Source organism: Spinacia oleracea, chromosome 2 (genome assembly GCF_020520425.1).
Source record: "Spinacia oleracea cultivar Varoflay chromosome 2, BTI_SOV_V1, whole genome shotgun sequence".
In the NCBI taxonomy this organism is placed as follows: domain Eukaryota; kingdom Viridiplantae; phylum Streptophyta; class Magnoliopsida; order Caryophyllales; family Amaranthaceae; genus Spinacia; species Spinacia oleracea.
In genome coordinates, this window is record NC_079488.1 from 16,144,078 (window position 1) to 16,163,315 (window position 19,238).

Genomic DNA, 19,238 nt, shown 5'->3' on the forward strand with positions numbered 1-19,238 from the left:
TCAAATGAGTAAAAAGAACTCTTTGATACACCTAACTTGATCTAAATATATCCTGCTATAAGACTATTTTATCTTTCTAAAGTAAAACCAAATTATAAATTATTCGATTTACATTATCTGAATTTTCATCTTTTTCTAATTGACAATATCATTTCCAAATTACGTAACATTAAAGTTGCTCATCCAATGGATTTATACCTCCGCTTTAACTTGTTAGATGCTTGAAATGATGGATTTTTTTCATGTAGGCTTCAATTCATAATTCATTCTCTTTTTTCAAATAGTCAATTTTTAATGTAAATGTACATATTGTTCTTAATCAAATTAGTCTTATGGAGAATAGATGAATACTCCAATCTCAAAATTAAATAAAATTGAACCGGAACCTACTTACAAATAGTTAGGCATAAACAAAACGCTTGTATTTTCATTTTATTCTAATTAAACTATATATAAAATTAAAAACTAAGAACCTTTTCTGGACATGTTCGAACAGTATACTTCCTCTATTTCATAAAAATTGCAACACTTTTTAGTTTTGTCACTACTAGTGTGTGCCCGTGCATTAGCACGGGTAATGATATAACAAAAATTAAAAAGAAACCTACATAAAATTTATAGAAACTAAATAATACTTAATATTTTACACACAAAAAAAATCAAATTAAATATAAATGTTTGGCCGTACAAATCATTTTAATAAAAAATTTAAAGTTTTATACTGAATATGAATGAGAGACATAATTAAAAAAGTGTACAAAATTAAGGGTGTTTTTCTCCTATCTTTTCTCTCTCCTCTTCTAGGGCTTTATTTTCTTGGTTGTTCTAGGTCGTATCAATTAGAATAGTTAATAAATGTAATAGAGAATCTAGGGTTTTTTTTTTTTTTTAATCGTTGTGCATATTTTTTTTAAAGATATCTTTAAGATCTTAAGTTTCTTTTATGGGTTAGAAAGCATTTTTTTATTTACGTTGTCTACAAATACAACATTTGATCAATTCTACCAAAAAGGTGATTTTATTATATTCAAAAATCTAATATCATTACGATTTGAGAAATTACGATCAATTCTCTTATGGATAGAATTGTAACTTGGAATGTCAGGGGTCTTAATTTAGCTCATAAGCAAGGTGTAGTGAAGCAATTCATTCACAATCACCATGTGGGGCTAGTAGGACTTCTGGAGCATAAGGTGAAGGTTCCTAATCTTGGGAATCTTTACCAAAAAGTATTTTTGAATTGGTGTTTCACTAGTAATAGCAGTTATCATGATGGGGGTAGGATTGTGCTTGCTTGGAATCCTAGCAGTTTTTTTGTGACTATTCTACAAGTTACAAGCCAGCTTATTCACTGTCTGGTTAAGCCAGTGGGTGGTTCTTCTAGTTTTTATTGTACTTTCATCTATGCTTTCAATGAAAGTCATAAGAGATTGGATCTTTGGAGTGATCTCAAAGCTTTATACACTCAGGATGCTTGGATTATGTGTGGTGATTTTAATTGTGTAATGACCACTGAAGAGAAGATTGGGGCTCCTGTTAGGAATGCTGAGATTGTGGATATATGTCAATGTATGCATTTCTGTGGAATGGAAGATATTAAGAGTGTGGGGAATTATTACACTTGGAACAATAAACAGCAAGGTGCTGCCAGAGTATTTTCAAAGCTTGACAGAATTATGGCAAATTCTAATTGGCAAACTCAATTTCCCACAGCTGAGGTTTGTTTTATGAATGAGGGCACTTTTGATCATTCCCCTGGTTTGCTTACTGTTTATCCTAGAACTGGAGGGGGAAAGAAGCCTTTTAAATATTTCACTATGTGGAAGAGTTCTCCTGATTTTCTCTCTATCATTCAGCATCAATGGAACAAGCAATTTCATGGCACAAAGATGTATGTGGTTGTTAACAAATTGAAGCAAGTTAAGGGTGCTTTGAAGGATCTGAATAGAGTGGGTTTCTCTGATATTCAGGCTGCAGATATTAAGGCATTTAATGATATGAATGCAGCTCAACAGGCTATGCATCTGAATCCTTCTGATGTAACTTTGGCTGATCTGGAACTACAGGCTATCAGTGAATATAGATTAAAACATCAGGCTTATTTGGATTTTTTGAGACAAAAAGCAAAGATGGACTGGCTCAAAGCAGGTGATGAAAACACTACTCTTTTTCACCAGAGCATCAGACAGAGAAGAACTCTGAATCAGATTTATAGTATTTATGATATGCATGGCAATTGGAAAGAAGATTCTACTGAGGTGTCTATGGCTTTCTTGGAGTATTATACTTCCTTATTGGGTACTACTCAGACCAATAGGAAAGCAGTTCTCAGTCAAGTGGTCCAGCTAGGTCCTCTCATAAATGATCAACATAGAGCAATTCTGAATGGTCCATACACTGCAGATGAAGTAAGGAAAGCTTTATTCTCTATTCCTGGGGTTAAAGCTCCAGGTCCAGATGGTTTTGGTACCTTTTTCTTTAAAGATTCCTGGAGTATTGTTGGTGATGAAGTGGTGGCTGCTGTTTTAGATGTTCTACAGCAAAGGAAGCTTTTGAAAGAGCTTAATCACACAGTGATCACTCTTATTCCTAAGATTAAATGTCCTAATACAGTGAGTGATTTTAGACCCATTTCTTGCTGTAACACACTGTATAAGTGTGTTACTAAGGTGCTGTGTAATAGGCTTAGACAAATCTTACCTGATTTGATCATGGAAAATCAGGGTGGTTTTGTTCATGGAAGGCACATTGTCCATAACATTATGGTGGTGCAGGACTTAGTGAAGCACTATGGTAGGAAGGATGTCAAACCTAGTTGCTTAATGAAGATTGACTTACAAAAAGCTTATGATACTGTGGATTAGAATTTCTTACAGGAGATATTGGAGCAATTGGGTTTCCCTGAACATTTTGTGCATCTTGTGATGGAGTGTGTCACCACTCCTATGTTCTCCTTGATGATCAATGGCACTATGCATGGGTTTTTTAAATCTCAGAGAGGGCTAAGACAAGGTGATCCCATGTCTCCTTTGCTCTTTGTCATTTGCATGGAATATTTGTCCAGAGTTCTGCACAGCATGAGCTTGCTGCCTTTGTTCCAGTATCATCCAAGGTGTAAAGCTGTAAAGCTCACTCATCTCTGCTTTGCAGATGATCTGATCTTGTGCTGCAAAGGTGATTTTGCTTCTATCTGTCTGTTGCTACAGGCTTTCAAGCTATTCTCTGATACTTCTGGTTTACAGCCTAACAAACAGAAATCTTCTATCTATTGCTATGGGATGTCTGATTCTGATATTAATAGGGTAGAATTGGTTTCTGGTTTTACCAGAAGTGTTTTGCCTTTCAAGTACTTGGGGGTACCAATTTGTTCTAAGAAAATCACCACAGCTCAGTGTGATATGTTGGTGGACAAGATGATTGCAAGAATTAAAGTTTGGAGCTCCAGGAATCTCTCCTACTCAGCTAGAATGCAACTGATCAATTCAGTCTTATTGAGTTTGCATATGTATTGGGCCCAGGTGTATGTGCTCCCTAAGCAAGTTTTATATGAGATTAATAAGATCTGCAGGTCTTTTCTTTGGAGTGGCAAAGCTTACAGCACAAAACCAAGTAATATCTCTTGGGAACAGTCTTGCTGTCACAAGAAAGAGGGTGGTTTAGGCTTCAGAGATGTTGTTAAGTGGAACATTGCACTGATGGGAAAATATGTGTGGGCTGTTGCTTCCAAACAGGATAATGTTTGGATTAAGTGGGTCAATGCTGTATATGTTAAAGATGGGGTTTGGTGGGATTACCAGCCTAATGCTTCAGCCAGCTGGTATTGGAGGAAAGTTTGTGAAATTAAGGAGATTTTAAAGCAATATTACTCTCAGAATGAGTTTAGTACTATTGCTCAGTACTCAGTTAAAGTGGTATATGAGAAATTAATTGAGGCTAGACCTTTGGTCACCTGGGACAGGTTAGTTTGGAATAGGTTAAATGTTCCAAGACATAGATTTATTTGCTGGATGGCTGTTCAAGCTAGGCTTCAAACCACAGCAAAGCTTGCTAGAATTGGTGTTAGTGTGTCCCCACTGTGTTTATTGTGTGGACAACAGGATGAGGATCATAATCATTTGTTCTTCTCTTGCTCCTACAGTCAGCAATGCCTTAATGATATTAGAAGCTGGATGAGTATCCCTGGTATTTCTTCTGATCTTCAGCAGATCACAAGGGGGATTGATCATAGCAGGCATTCTCAGTTCAAGAAGCAAGTCTGGTATGCAGGCCTTGCAGCAATTGTCTATGTAGTTTGGCAGTGCAGAAATGGTAGCTTTTGGGATAAGTATGTTCCTACAGTGCAGAATTCTGTAAAGAGCATTAAGCATGCTGTGAGAGATAGAATCAAAGTTGTAATGCCTAAGAAGGTTAGTAGAAGGGATTGTACTTGGTTTTTGGCTCTGTGAGCTTGTATAGGTGTTTCTGTTTGCTTGCTTCTTGGTGGTAAGGTCCAACCTAGTTGGTTCGTGCCTCTTGAAGTTAAGCTTAGGTTGTAATTTGGTTTTTGTGCTTAATATTATCCTTACTTGCCTAGCAAAAAAAAAAAAAAAGATTTGAGAAATTAATACGATTGCGATTTGTTTTATATAGGATGTAAGAAAAAAAGAAAAAAAAACCAATGTAGGTGACTGCCCTTTTCTAAATGATTTCCGGGTAAAAGGTTAGATATCGAAATTCTTGAAATAAACCTCATGTAACTTTTATTCCAAATCTATTGTCTATGGAGTATGTTAGAAAGAAAAGCGGTTTATTTATTATCCGTCAATATGAAACCGCAAATGAATTAGCGATTACTTAAGATAAACCATATTAATTGAGGCGGTATCCTACTTAATGAACCGCCCACTCTGTTGGCAGTTTTATACAAATAATTTTCTACCATTTTGTTGCTACTCGAAACCCATAGAAAGTCAATTTCAATTCAACCAAAACTGAAGAGTTTTGCTTTAGTGGTTCTTGTCTAATGTCACCCACCCATTCACTACCCTTACCAGTTACCACCCATCGTAACTTCCATCCCTGTCGTCAACTCTACATTGATTAACAACCACCAGAAACTCAAATCACTACATGGTCAACTTAAGCATAATCAGAGAGCTATACTAAGAAACTCAATGTCCTAGCCACATTGCAGTACATAACATGATAAGATTACAACGACATGAGTAAATTAACAAAGTCATTGTAAAAGAAAAGAAAACATACTTTTCGAACGTATGCTTATTTGTTGAGTTGCATGTATATATCCTAGACTCCTACAGGCTACAGGCGCAACTTGCGAGTACGTAATACCTTCATTAGAAACTTCCTTCAGGGACTTAGGGTCTAAAATGTCTCACACTAACATTGGACATTGTCTGGCACCATCGTTTTTCGAAGAATCTTCCACCCATATAAATTACCTTCTACTAAATCGAGATCACACCATATAAATACCAAAAAGATTATCAATTACCCACTTCTACAACTTACATCACGTTCTAGAACTCAAATCACATGCATAAACCAGTGTTTAAATTTTGCTAAAATCAACAATAGATGGTCTAATACAAACATATTTAACAACATACACTTCAAAACTCAATACTTAATATAATTATGGTTTTATAAATTGGTAAATTTTCTTTTATTTCTCTCCGTAATCATTTTCTCCATAGAAAAAACCAAACTCAATTACATAAAATCCAAACATGCACTAAATCATTTTCCCTCATAAATAAGTGATAAAATTAAATTAAACATACTGCATAATAGAAGGAGAGTAGGGAGAAATACAATTTAGTGTACCAAGCTAATATTTATGTTTACTGGAAGAGATTGATGTCATTGTGTTGCCAATGTTGGTGGTTGTGTTCCTACTTGCCCAATTCTTCCAATAAACTAAATAACTCCATACATGCATACAAACATACAATAGTAATTTAATATAAATACGCAATAAAAAATCATAAATTGAAAAAATTAAACTACTTCGTATATGAAATAGACTGAAAATAATGATACAAACCTTGAATAACAAACCAATCGATCCCCTCCGCCATGGAACCTTGTCAATGAAGCCTCGGACGGAGAATGATGAGTATTTACATTTTAATTTTATATAGGGTAAGTATTAATTTTATATAGGATAAGTATTAAGAAGAGAGATTTCGTCAAAGAAAAGTATTAATAGGAAAAAAAAAGACATTTAATTTGAGACAAACATACTCCGTATGTGATTAATAAGAGGGAGTAAGTTTTTTTTTAATCTTATTATGGAGTATGAAAACGGGTGGCAGTTAATGAATTGAGGTAGGTTTTTTTTCCTAGGTAACTCCCTTATTTTGAAAATGTTTAAGATTTTTATTAATTTAAAATTTTAAAAAAGGGAATGAGAATTGGTTTTTGGAGGGAGTGAATGAGATTATTGGATTGGAGTTTTAGAGGCCTCACAATAGCCAATGACTTTTTTATTATTATATAGGATTATATTCATACATAAACTTTGACCATATACTTTACTAATTTATTAAAAGTAAATGTTATCAAATAAATATCATTGAATATATTTCATTATTTCATAATATTAAATTTTAAGATTTAAAACAAAAGATAAATTAGAGATAATTATGGTTAAAATTATATCTTGATAAACGTATTAGTCAAAGTGTTGCAATTTTTTTAAAATGGAGAAAGTACATGACATCTGATTTGGAATAAAGAAAATAGAAGTTCTAATTTCTTCCTAGAGGGAACATGCCAGGTTTGAAAAAATAAAAAAAAATTAAGCCAAAAGTTGACAAGTGGACAATTGCGGTTATCTATAGATGAATCTTTGGTCAATTAGAGCATATAAACATGAATGACAAAAAGGTACTAAATGACACCTTAAGAATGGATTAAAAACCTAGAGAATGAAAGAGAAATATAATTTGTGAGAAGATCGAGTGATGTAATTAACCTAGATCAAGTATGACCCTTTTAATCTACTTTGACTAAAAACATCTATTTATGTATGTCCTCTCAATGTTTTTATGTGGGAGTGGGACCACTAATCACATTGATTAATTTTGTTAATTAATCCCAAAAAAACTCCCTAGAATTGAGTTTAGATTGACAAAAGGAAATGGGAATCTTGATTTAGTACGTTAATGTGGGGAATAATCTCATGATTAGCTTAAGAGGGACGTTAATTAAATTAAATTAAACAAGATAATTAATTAAGAAAAGATTAGGCTTAATTGTAATTTGTTGTTTCAAAATTGTTTCCTTATTCCTTTGCTTTGAATATCTTGGGAGTCCCATGTGCAAGCCTAACATGGTATCATTTGGTTGGCGTGTCCACCGCCACGTGACCCCCTTCTATGCTAATTTTAGATGTTAAAATTATTTGTCCAACTATTGCTAATCACACTTGAGGATAAAAAAGTTAATTATTCGTATAATGTTCCTTTGTTGTTGAGTATGTCTCTCATATTATTACCTAATGAGTTTTCAATATCTATGCTTATATTCCATTTGTAAAGATTTGGTTTTGATAGTAGCAAGGACTAGCTAGGGTTAATCGGATTCCGGTACTCGTATAGTTGGGCATACGTTTGTGTTTGAGTGTCTTACAACTTATTTTATACAGAGTATGTACATTATTGTAATTTAAAAAGTTTTCTTGATATTTTGATCTAGAATAAATTAAAGTGTTATGTGAACATAATCGATTTTCTATGAATATGTATGTATTCAAGTGTCTTACTACTTATTCTGTACGTATGTGATTGTGATTTAAAAAGTTTCTTGATATTAGATTACATTTGGTGGTGGTGGGTGGTGGTGGTGGTTGTTCAACCTTTCAAAGTTGGGTATGTAGAGGTTTTTGGGCAGCAATGATGCGGTATGTGCGGTGGTTTGTAGTGGAAAGTGTTGTGTGTTTCGGTAGTGCTGGTGGTATGAATGAAGGAGAGAAAGCTATTGGTGGTAGTTGAATTAACGACCATGGTTATGGTGACTGGTGATGGGGTGGCGCCGGTGAGAGTGAAAAGTTTCCTAAAAAGACAAGTGATGAGAGGCGAGGGGTGAGTTTCTTTTAAAAGGGTAAAAATGTCTGTCTCCTTGCGGATTGGTTAGAAAACCGTGATGTTAGATTAAAATACGTCTGATTTTGTTAGAGAATGTCCAATATTGGATCTTCATGCTATTTATTGGAGGATTTTGATGGTCTGACTCGATCTACCTAAGAAGATTTATTCGGTGACAGCTTAGTTGTAACTTTTATTTTATGTTCTAGCTTTGTGTGTTTATTTTCGCGTTTTTCCTTTGTAGTTTGTAGTATAAGTTTTTGCTTTCTTTTGGGAATTGGGATTTACCCTTCTCTTACATCCAAAAAAAATAAATTATGGTAATTTTCTAGTAAAAGTGTGCGTCGTTTAACGCCACCCAAATATAATCTAATATAAAGTGATTTTGGCACAACAAAATTAAAGTGATTATGGCGCACACCAAATTTAAATTATAATTTCTTATACTCGACTCAATTAGAGATATGTCAAAATTGAAAATAATATTGTGCCTCTACGTATATAAGCAATGGAGAACTAAACTAGAAATGACAATCACAAAATGAAACCCAAAAAAAATCCCAAATGAGAAAATAACCATTGTCCATGTGATAGTTGGCCCCCAAATGGGCTATATGGTTACGAAATCAAATCAAGGTTCATTTATTAATCATTAATTAATAGGGAAAAAAAAAATGAATGAAGTCGCTAGGGCTAGCCATAGTTTTCAATTGATAATGAGAGATTGGCTTTGCAACGTGTTTCCTTTCGGACTTGACCTGTCTCTTGGTAGTTGGTACGGAATACGGACTTCCTTCGCTCCATTTTTTAATTCACTTTCATCGACTAATATAAGTACTTCGTATTTTTTAAAATACTATTTGAAGTCACAATTTTAAAGTTTGTTTCGGCTACGTTTTGGCACACACATCCCTTGATTGGTTATGTTTGTGTAATATAATATAACATCTCCTTTCTTGCGTAAAAAAAAAAAAAAAAAAAAAGTTCTCCTCAACTTATTCTTATTGTTTATTATATCGTATCTGAACCTACTACATCAGAAAACTACTCACAGAAAATATTCAAATCAGACCAAAACATATCAAATCAGACAAAAAGCTAGAAAAATCATAACAGATCAGGTGAAGAGAACAAGGCCTTACATGGTTGTGTTTCTCCAACATGAGCTCCGATGAGTGTGATGAGTCCGCTCATGAGATGATCAATTGTATCCTTGTATGTCTGTTTCGGGAAGCAAATTAAACAGCGTACTTCATGGCGAATCAAGGGCATTCCACTCCAGATCTCTGTTATTGGTTTTGTTCTGTTGCTTCTTTGTTCTCCCTCACCATCCGAAAGGATGTTTTAGATTCCCGACTTTGAGTACCTAACCTAGTTTTTCTCTCCATATATATATATATATAAAGTAGATGATAATACAAATTACACAGAGAAGAGAGATAATTGAACTGAAGACTTATAATGATCAAATATATGCATGTTAATTATCTTCGGGAATGTTGAGGAGTACTACCAGCCCTGTTTAGTTCACCTTATTTCTCCTGATCTGATATGATCTGGTCTGTTCTGATCTGATTTTTTCTGATCTGATTTAGTCTGATCTAATCTGGTTTGATTTGATTTGATCTGATTCTTTGTAATTAAGTTTAAACAAAAATCTACATTTACTAACATTAAACGACTTATGTGTAAAATAAATATTACACAAATTTAAAATATTGTTATTATTTATTTGACTTTGCTCATGATTTAACTATTCCTTATATTAGATAGACCTAGACATGATCTAGATAGATCGGTATGTTTTGGATATGATCTGTGCAGATTGGTTCTGATCTGAACATGATCTGTACACTTTAGTTCTAATATGAACATGATCTGTACATACCAGTTCTGATCTGGACATGATCTGTATAGTTCAGCTCTGATCTGGACATGATATGTACGGATCAGTTCTGATCTGGACGTGATCTATACATATCAGTTATGCTCTGGACTTGATCTGTACAGATTATTTCTGATCTGTATATGATCTGTACAGATTAGTTCTGATCTGGTTATGATATGTACAGACCAGTTCTGATCTAGTTATGATCAGTACAAATCAATTCTGATGTGGACATGATCTTTGTAGAAAAATTCTGATCTGAACATAATCTGTACAGAGTCGATATCTAGACCAGTTATAATCAGGACATATCGATTCTGATTTGGACATGATCTGTACAAATCGGTTTTGATCTGAACATATTGGTTATGTAAGGATTGGTTCTGATGTAGACAAGATCTTTGCAGATCTGAACATGATATGGACATGATCTGTACAGATCAGTTATGATCTGGATATTATCTGATCCTATCAGTTCTGGTCTAGATATATAATGGTTGTGATCTATAAAAATCAGTTTTGATATGGACATGACCTGATCATATCGTTTCTGATCTGGACTTAATGATTTTAATTTGGACATGATGAATTTGAATGTTTTGTTAATGTTTTTTTATGCCTTAAGTAATACTCCCTCCGTATTTATTTAAGGAGTAAACTTGGTCGGGCACGTGTATTAAGAAGAACAATTGAATGAAATAAAGTAATAAAACAAGTGAGGTTGGGTAGATATTTTAATAGGTAAAATAAGTGGGGACCATGTCATTTAGGGGGTGGGAGGTGGGGTGTAGTTCTGAAATTATTTGTGTTAATAGGGTGGTGGAACATATGATATAATTCGTATTAGATAGATTATTTAATTAGATGGTGGTGTTGATAAGTTACTAAAAATGGCAAGTGTGTCTCTTAAATAAAAACGGTCGGAAAAGACAAGTATATCCCTTAACAATGATATAAATATATAATAATAATAATTATCATAATATTCGGGTCTGGTCTGATCTGATCTGAACTTATTTTTTCTGATCTGATCTGATTTGAACTTATTTTTTCTGATCTGATCTGATCTGATTAAATCTGAAATAAGTAATAAGGTCCTGAAATAAGGTGAACTAAACATGGCCTAATATTTTACAATCATTTTTTCATAGGTAAAATAATTAGGAAAAGCAACAACTCGATATCAATCATAAGTTCATAACCGAAGAAAAATGCTTTTACTCAATAATTCTTTCCGTGTCATAAAAAAAAGACAATTTATTTTTTACCATCTACAAAAATCGAAAATTTATTTTTTGCCACGTAAAAAATTAAAACATGTTTTTTACCACCTCAAAATAAAAATTAAATAAAATTGTTAATGTGAGAAACCATAACAACGGTAATGTCTTTGATATCTTCTCTTATTCCACGATTTAATCTTTTTACATCCCTTCCCTTTCCCTGCTTCCTTTTCTTCCATGAGTTTTCTTTATTTTTCCTCACATAAATTTACAAAATGGACAAAGTTCAATAGTAGTAAAGTGAGTAGAGTGAAAGAGTTAAAGATTTTTTTTTGGTGCGAATGAGCTACAAGGGCGAGGATGAGAATCGATCCCAAGATTACCTGAAATCGGGAAGGAAGCTCTAACCAACTGAGCTATCCATCACTCTCAAAGAAAATCATAGAGGATTGTAAAATATTGGGATAAAATTGAATTAGTGGCCTCAGTAACGGTTTATTTTTTCATTTTTCAGGTGGTAAAAAATAAGTTTAATTTTTTGTTAGGTGGTAAAATACATGTTTTATTTATTTAGGGAGTTAAAAGCAATTTTTCGATATTTTAGATGTTAAAAAACAATTTATCCTAAAAAAACATAATGTTTGCCCTACTCGAGTACTCGATTGCAAATCATGGGTACTACCGACCTTTTGTAGCTTGACTTTTATTGCATCAGAATTTGGTATGCATGTATTGTTAGGTCATCACCTTTATTATTTTCATTTTTTTTTAAAAAAAAAGTCAGATAAGCGAAGTGTATGAAAAATAAATTAAGATAATTAAGTTTAGAAAATGTAAGGCCATTAAAGTTAAATTCACAACCAAAAAAAAAAGTTCAATGAGTTAGGAAAAAATAATTACCTCGACGAAAATGATAAAGATCGCAACAAACGATCTTTAAGACGCGTCACAATGATGACATGACATAATTAAGTGTCATGATTTAAATTGAAAACTAAAATATTTAACTTATATTAACCTATTATACATGTTTCAAAAATAGGTAGGAAACTTAATATTCTAATTTGTTTAATACTTTATATCCAATACCTTATTTACATATTTCATAGTAAAAATATTACAGCGATAAAAAATATTTTGATGACGCATAACATACATGACGCCTATATGTACCTATTAAACTCCGACACGTAAGATTGCGACAACTAAATATTGTTGCAACTTGCGACCTTTATCATCAACCTTACCCCAATTTTTATATCCAAGTTAAACTAGGACTTAAATTAAACTTTGTATGTGGACAAGTGGTCGAAAGTAACTAGCTAGTAAGCTAGTTAACAATTTAATTATGGCTATATAGTACGAAACTTTTTCTAATATAAACGAATTCGTAGAAAAAATAATTTAAGTTCAATAAAATTTTAGGTCAAAATAATAGTACTCCGTATGTGAGTACGAATTAAAATTTAAACTGTCGAACATTCAATAATATGAGAATTAATACTTCATAATAATTTCTCTAATTTCCGATTTTCCATCGATTTCACGCATTTAATTGGGTAGTAATTTTAATATTCAAGTGATTTTAGCAAATAATTCGTATATCTTATTGCACGCAATATTAGTTTATTATTTAAGGTAAGAGATCAACGCAATTTGGTATAGTAATGCAACGGAATATATTCTTTTCCCGGATTATAATATTTAGGAAGACATTACAAATTAAAAGATCTTGTTGCGTTTTATTCGAGGAAGGTGATCAACTCAATTTTAGTAAACTGACTAATATAAAATTCGACGAAAATATTTATAGTGATACTAGCTAGGAATATATTTCCTTAATATTTTTAGGAAAATAAATAAATTAAGTTTCATATTCCAAAATTTATGATCCGAATATATTTAATTTCCTAAATATTTTTAGGAAAATAAATAAATTAAGTTTCATATTCCAAATTTACTATCTAATATTCGCTATAAATTCAATACTGGTTGAACCTTTTATGCATCCCTAATAATCTAATATCATTCCAAGTAATCGTAATGCAGCTTCTCTATTTACCATTTTCTTTGTGTTCGTTGTTTTGTCTCTTTTGCTCATAGCCAATTGTAAGTTATGCAAATACTTTAATGTATCTTATAATACTAGGAAGTAATAGTTTATACATGTCCATAGGATGATTTTGCAGTACTACATTACTACGTGTATATATAATGTGAGCATCACTCAAATAGTCAAATGTATTATAATATGCATTTTATTCCTAGTGCATTTAAAATATTTTGATTTATTTTTTGATATATTATTATTTTTGAATTTATGTAGGTGATGTTGATAATGGTGAAAAGTCCGAAGGATTGGAGACAAGAGAACAAACCAAGGAAATATTGAATGGAGTTGAAATGATGAAGTTTAGCCGGAAACTTGCAAAACTAACATGTGTGGAAAGGGTTTGTGGCTTTGTAAACCCTTATGTTAATTGCTTTTGTTGTAATCCTTACTCATGTTATGATACTAAACAAGAGTGTGACAAAGTATGTCATTAAGCTTAGTTTTATATGAAGTATGACTTCAAAATAATTAAATAAAAGAGTATTACGGAGTACTTTATTCTCTTACGTAGGAGTATTAATTACCGAAGTTGCTTTCTCTTTTATTATAAGCATATTTATATACCCCTCATTTAAATGAATAAATACATTATACTAAATTCTTAGTTCCTACTTTTTCAATTGCGATTCAACCCTTTTCACCGTATTAAAAAGGGGAGGAGTTTCAAGCGATTAGAATTTGCCGGGTTTATGATTCAATAATTTAATTAATTAATCAACTTTTCCGAATTTTCTACTTTTACTAACGTATTAATTTTGTTTTAAGGGAAAAAAAAATCATCTACTAAATTACTCATTGTTCTATTTTCTCATATAGAATGTCACGCATTTAAAGTGTGCATTAACACTAGTTTAGTACGCAGTGGAATACAACTTACCAAGTTTACTAAGTAGTCGTAAAATTTATGTAATTTTAGCAAATATTTAAAATTGCACGCATTGTTTATTCACAAATTCTTATTTACAATGGGTGTACAATAAATATTATACACCGAAGTAAAAGTTAACTCAAAATGCTTAAAAGTTAAGCTTATATATGTAAAAGTTATCTATTTTTAAGTGATTAATTGTTTCATTTTAGTAAAACTTATTTATTCAAAATCACTAATAATGTATAAAATTAATCATTTAATCATTTCTATCAACTTTTTTTTTACTAATATAAAAGTTAATCAAAACCAGGTTAAAGTTACGAAAAAAGTGGTAAAAGTTATCTTGGTGTACAATAAATTTATTGTACACCTTGTGCGCGCAAGACCTTTTGTTGTTTATTTGTATAAGGAAATAAGGAGATTGACAGAATTTAGTATAGTAATGCTAGGAGCCTAGGAATATGTTTTCTTTATATATGGGATTATAAAATTTTGGGAAGGTTTTACTAATAAAATATCTCGTTATATTGCATCTTTATCATATTGGAGTACGGTTATGTATTTTTTAGTGATAAGCCATTTTTTCATTTTAATAAAAATTATTCTTTCAAAATTACTTATGTAGAAAGAACTAACTCTTTAGAATATCTACTTACTCCCTCCGTTCTTAAATATTAGTTATGTTTTGACTTTTCAACTCGTTTCTGTTGTGGGATCTTTTACGGTGCTGACGTGGCACGCGCTCCTCAGAGGTATCAAGTATGACCTGGCACGAACTTCTGGCAACCTACAAAACAAGAATATTCCCGTAGGAATATTCCCTCCGATGCTTAAGTAAGTATAAGCTAGAGAGATAAGTAACTTGTAGAGAGAAGGCAGAGCAAAAGTAAGTTTGTTGTTGGTGGGCAAGAATTGAATGCCCTTTTACCTAGGGATCTGCACTATTTATAGTGCTAGGGTTTCTCGGGAACTGGTCCTGCATGATTGAGTGTTTACGCAAGATTGGGACACGTGTCCTGCATTGGTTCTGGAGGCTTGTTTAGGACCAATGTGGGCCTCTTAATCGCTTGGGCCTAGGCCATGTGAAGTTTGAGAAATGCCCGTAGGCAAGCTTTTGGGCTCTTTCTTCTGGGCTTTGATAGTGCAGTCAGGTGGCATTCTTTTAGGCCACATCATTTGCCCCTCAAGGAGGATGCCCCTTGTCACTGAGGGGTAGGCTGCTTGATCGGAAGGAGCGCCACATGTGAGGGCTTTTCAGAGCTTAGATTTTCCTTTAAAAGCTTCAATTCCTCTTTCATTTTTCTTTTGTTACTTCAGAGCGATTTTTTCTTTAGAGAGAGAAAGTAAATTTCGTCCTGCCAAAGATCTGCTGGTGCTTGCGCTTGAGTGTTCTTGGATTTGCTGTCCAGTGTTCTTGAGGGTTTAGAGGATTTGCCAAGACTTCTCATCAGTTTGATCATTTTCTGGTAAGTTTTCTATCAACACCTTGTTGTTTGTATGCTTGTGGGACCTCTTTTGTTTATTGTTTATAGTATTCTGTGGAGGCGTCTTGGGGGTTATGACACCTATCCCTTTCATTCTTTTGCTAAAGTCAGACGTCCTGTCCCTTATGCAGGACGGCATGGCTCGAATTAGACAGACAGCTAACGTGCGTGCATGGGCTGCACCGCGAGAGGGGGACGATAGGGTTCCTTTTTCGAACCCGTCCCAAGTAAGTAGGAGTGGAGTCCGTTCCTCCCATAATACAGGAGACGGGGCCATTAGAACGGCACATTCTCCTAGGAGAAGGAAGAATGTGGCTTTCCGTCCCCGCGTTCCACGCGAGGATTTTGAAGATGACTCCTCTAGCTCCTCAGACGAGGAGTTTGCAAAAAATCTTCCTCCTATGGTCCGGGGGAAGGAGGACGTCAATCTGTTTCCGTCGGATATCTTTCCCAGCATGAAATGGCTGCGGTACCTGAGGGAGCAGGGACGTGACTTTGAGCGTTTTCTGCTCTTACCCCCAGGTTTTAGTCATAGGAGCCCTCAACCTCATGACTCCGTGAACCAACTCTCCCAAGGAGAGGTAGCCGTTTATACTGCTGCCTTTAGGTTGGGCCTTAGGTTTCCATTGCACCCCTTTGTGATGGACGTTTTAGAGGGGTATGACATTGGCCTTGCTCAATTGAAGCCCAACTCATGGGCAAATGTTTTTGATTTTATCGCCAAGTGTGCTTTGAGCGGCGTCACCCCTTCCTTTCCTGCTTTCCTTCGTCTCGTAGTCATTGCCCCTTCTTCTCGTTCTCCCCAGGGGTGGTTCACCCTCTACAGCCGTCGGGGATATAAGACAGTGGTGGGTAAGACCTCTAGCTGGGTTTGGTGGAGGAAGAAGTGGTCTGTTGTCCGAATGGAAGACCTCTCTCTTTCCAGACGTCTTTTTCGGTGGAACCGTCGGCCCCGCTATTTGTCTAGAGCTGACGCCTACCCTCGCCTCTCGTCCAGAGAGTGGGGACTAGTGAAGCCCTTGTTCCAGGCTGAGATGTATCGGCTGTCGTCAAAAAGCCATGTCTGGGAGCCTAATGCTTGACTTCCCCATGTCGGCCAGTTCACCAATATAGTCTTTCTTTCGGCCGTTGGTCTTTGTCCCCATTTGAGTAGAGGTAGTTCCCCAGTAGTTTTTCAAACATTTTTCTTCCATCTTTTTTTTTTTTTTTTTTCAACTAACCCTTGGCTTTGTAGGTTCTGCCATGGATCGCTTATCTCCCGAAGACAAGGGTGTAGTGGAAGTACCCGCTTGGCTGTCCGAGGTATATACCGAGGACATTCTCAAGGCCGTGGAGACCAAGAAGAAGGACTCCTCCAAGAAGTCCAGTGAGGGTGCCTCTGGCGACGTCGCCAAGGTAATACATATATATATATATATATATATATTTTGGTCATGATTTGGTCGCTGATTTCCTTTATCTTTAGGAACCCACCTTGCCGGCTACGAAGAAGCGTCCGGCATCTTCGACGGAGGCTCCTAAGCCAAAACAGCCCTTCTTTAAGAAGATGGGTCCGGCCGACGCTGTCACCAAGCCGTCGGTACCCAAACCGTCCGCTCCCCTGGCTGAGGGGGAGGTTCCTCCTATCCAGACGCCCATTCTTCCTCCTAAGCAAAAGGAGGTTCCTTCCCCGGTGGACACCGAAATGGATGGTACTGCCGGAGCAGCTGCTGACGAGGTAGCAGTCGATCAGACTGCGGCGGCTGACGCCACCACCTTGTCCCGAGAGGACAAGGGTAAAGGCAAGGAAACTGAGGCTCCTTCTACTGATAATGCCTCTACTCCTCCTATAGCCTCGCCAATTGGTTAGTGTCTCTGTACTTTAAATCTGTTATATCAGGTTGGGATTTGCATGATGTTTGTTAATCTTGGTGTTTGGTTCAGTTGAGATGTTCAAGCGGATGCGTCGGGCCGAGGTGGCGAGCATCCCTCCTTCTGCCGGTTTTAGCTCAGAGGCGAAGGATAAGATTATTGCCGATGTGTATGCGGCCATCCCTGAGGAATACGTGAGGTCACTCCCCGGGATTGACTTGGGATTCTTTGGGTCCATTCAGTCTCTCGTCCTTGATGTGAGACACTTACCCCTGGATTTCCGTGGTTATGATTATATGTGTACGCTATTTTTTAATTCTATATTGTCTTTGGCAGCTTTTCATTCGCTGTGTCGAGAGTAGGAACTACCGCTTTGATATGCACAATGAGATGCTCAAGCACAAGGACCAGATCGAGAATCATGAGCAATATGCTGAGAAGACGGCCAGGTTGATCAACTTGGACGCGGACAAGAAGATCGCTCTGAAGACGGAAGAGCTGAAGAAGGTCGAGGAGGACGCTGAGAAATATGAAGAGAAGCTGCGGGAACATGAGGGGCGGCTTGCCGAGCTGAGAAAGGAGTACTCTTCCGTCTTAGAACGGGTGACTGATTTCTCTTCTAAGGTGAACGTTTTGGAAGGTCAGCTCAAGGCCATGCAGGGGAAGATCGAGGCCGTGCGCAAGGAGGCTGCAAGCTCTTTTAAGTTGGGCGAGGAGTCTATCTTGGAGAGTGCCCAAAAGGCGTGGGATCAGTCTATGGACGGAAAGGATTTTTCCTGGTTCAAACGCCGTATCTCCCACCAGATAGCCGTTTCGACGGCTAGGCGCTTAGGCTTAGATCCTCCCGAGTTCGTTAGTGACGGGGAGGAATACATAGAAGAAGACGAGGTGAACTCCCCTGAAGGCCAAGACGTCCAGGACGGGAGTTCTATTGCCCCTTATCCTTGAGCAGTTTTTCTTGCAGTTGGTTTAGATGACGCCGTGGGCGTTTGTAATAACTTTGGTGCCTTCTGGAATTTATTTGATTTGGTTTGTTTGCGCTTTGGGCGTTATGTATAAACAGTTTGTGCCGTTGTGCACTGTATTTTAATTCTATCAGTTCGTTACTGATTTCTTGAATTTTTCTTTGGGTCCAATTGTTGGACAGAAACCTCAGTGTTTTAGGTGATCAGCCTAATTTGAGGTGCTAATCTAGGCCACTTCTCAGGCCGTCAAACGATTAGTCTTTTTAGACGCCATCCAAGGAGGAGGTCTTATGTCTGAATGTTTTGCGAGCCTAATTTGAGGCGCTAATCTAGGCCACTTCTCAGGCCGTCGAACGATTAGTTGTTTTTTTTTTTTAGACGCCATCCAAGGAGGAGGACTTATGTCTGAATGTTTTGCTCTTGTTTGAGTCTTTCCTTTTTTGGGCGCTTTGCAAAGAAAAGGCGTCATGCTGGATGTCTAAACCCTTTGTGTTTATTAGCACGGGGTACATCCAAACCCCTCGTGTTTATTAGCACTGGGTATTGTTTATTTAGCGGATAGGGACACCACTTTAGGAATTGTTTTCTGGTGAGTTTCTTTCAACTGGGACTTGTATTCGTCAGATAAGTGTTAATTTACTAAATTGCTTGCTACATTCACCGTGTCTTAGGCGGGTATTTACAGGCCGTTTTGTGGGCTCTGAGTACAATAGCTAGGCCGTTTGTAGGCTCTGAGTACAATGGTTACCCTAA

The 19,238-nt window shown here is 35.7% G+C and overlaps 2 protein-coding genes across 2 annotated transcripts; both read left to right on the forward strand.

Annotated features, from left to right (window-relative positions):
• Window positions 1–2,924: 2,924 nt before the first annotated feature.
• On the forward strand, window positions 2,925–4,445 carry LOC110776044 (uncharacterized). Its single transcript, XM_056835707.1, has one exon. The coding sequence runs from the start codon at window positions 2,925–2,927 to the stop codon at window positions 4,443–4,445; it is 1,521 nt and encodes a 506-aa protein (XP_056691685.1).
• A 12,466-nt stretch (window positions 4,446–16,911) lies between these two features.
• Window positions 16,912–18,468, forward strand: LOC130467250 (uncharacterized). Its single transcript, XM_056835708.1, has 4 exons — window positions 16,912–16,971; window positions 17,135–17,513; window positions 17,662–17,777; window positions 17,857–18,468. Exons 1-4 carry the CDS (start codon window positions 16,912–16,914, stop codon window positions 18,466–18,468), a joined length of 1,167 nt encoding a protein of 388 aa, XP_056691686.1.
• Window positions 18,469–19,238: the final 770 nt, after the last annotated feature.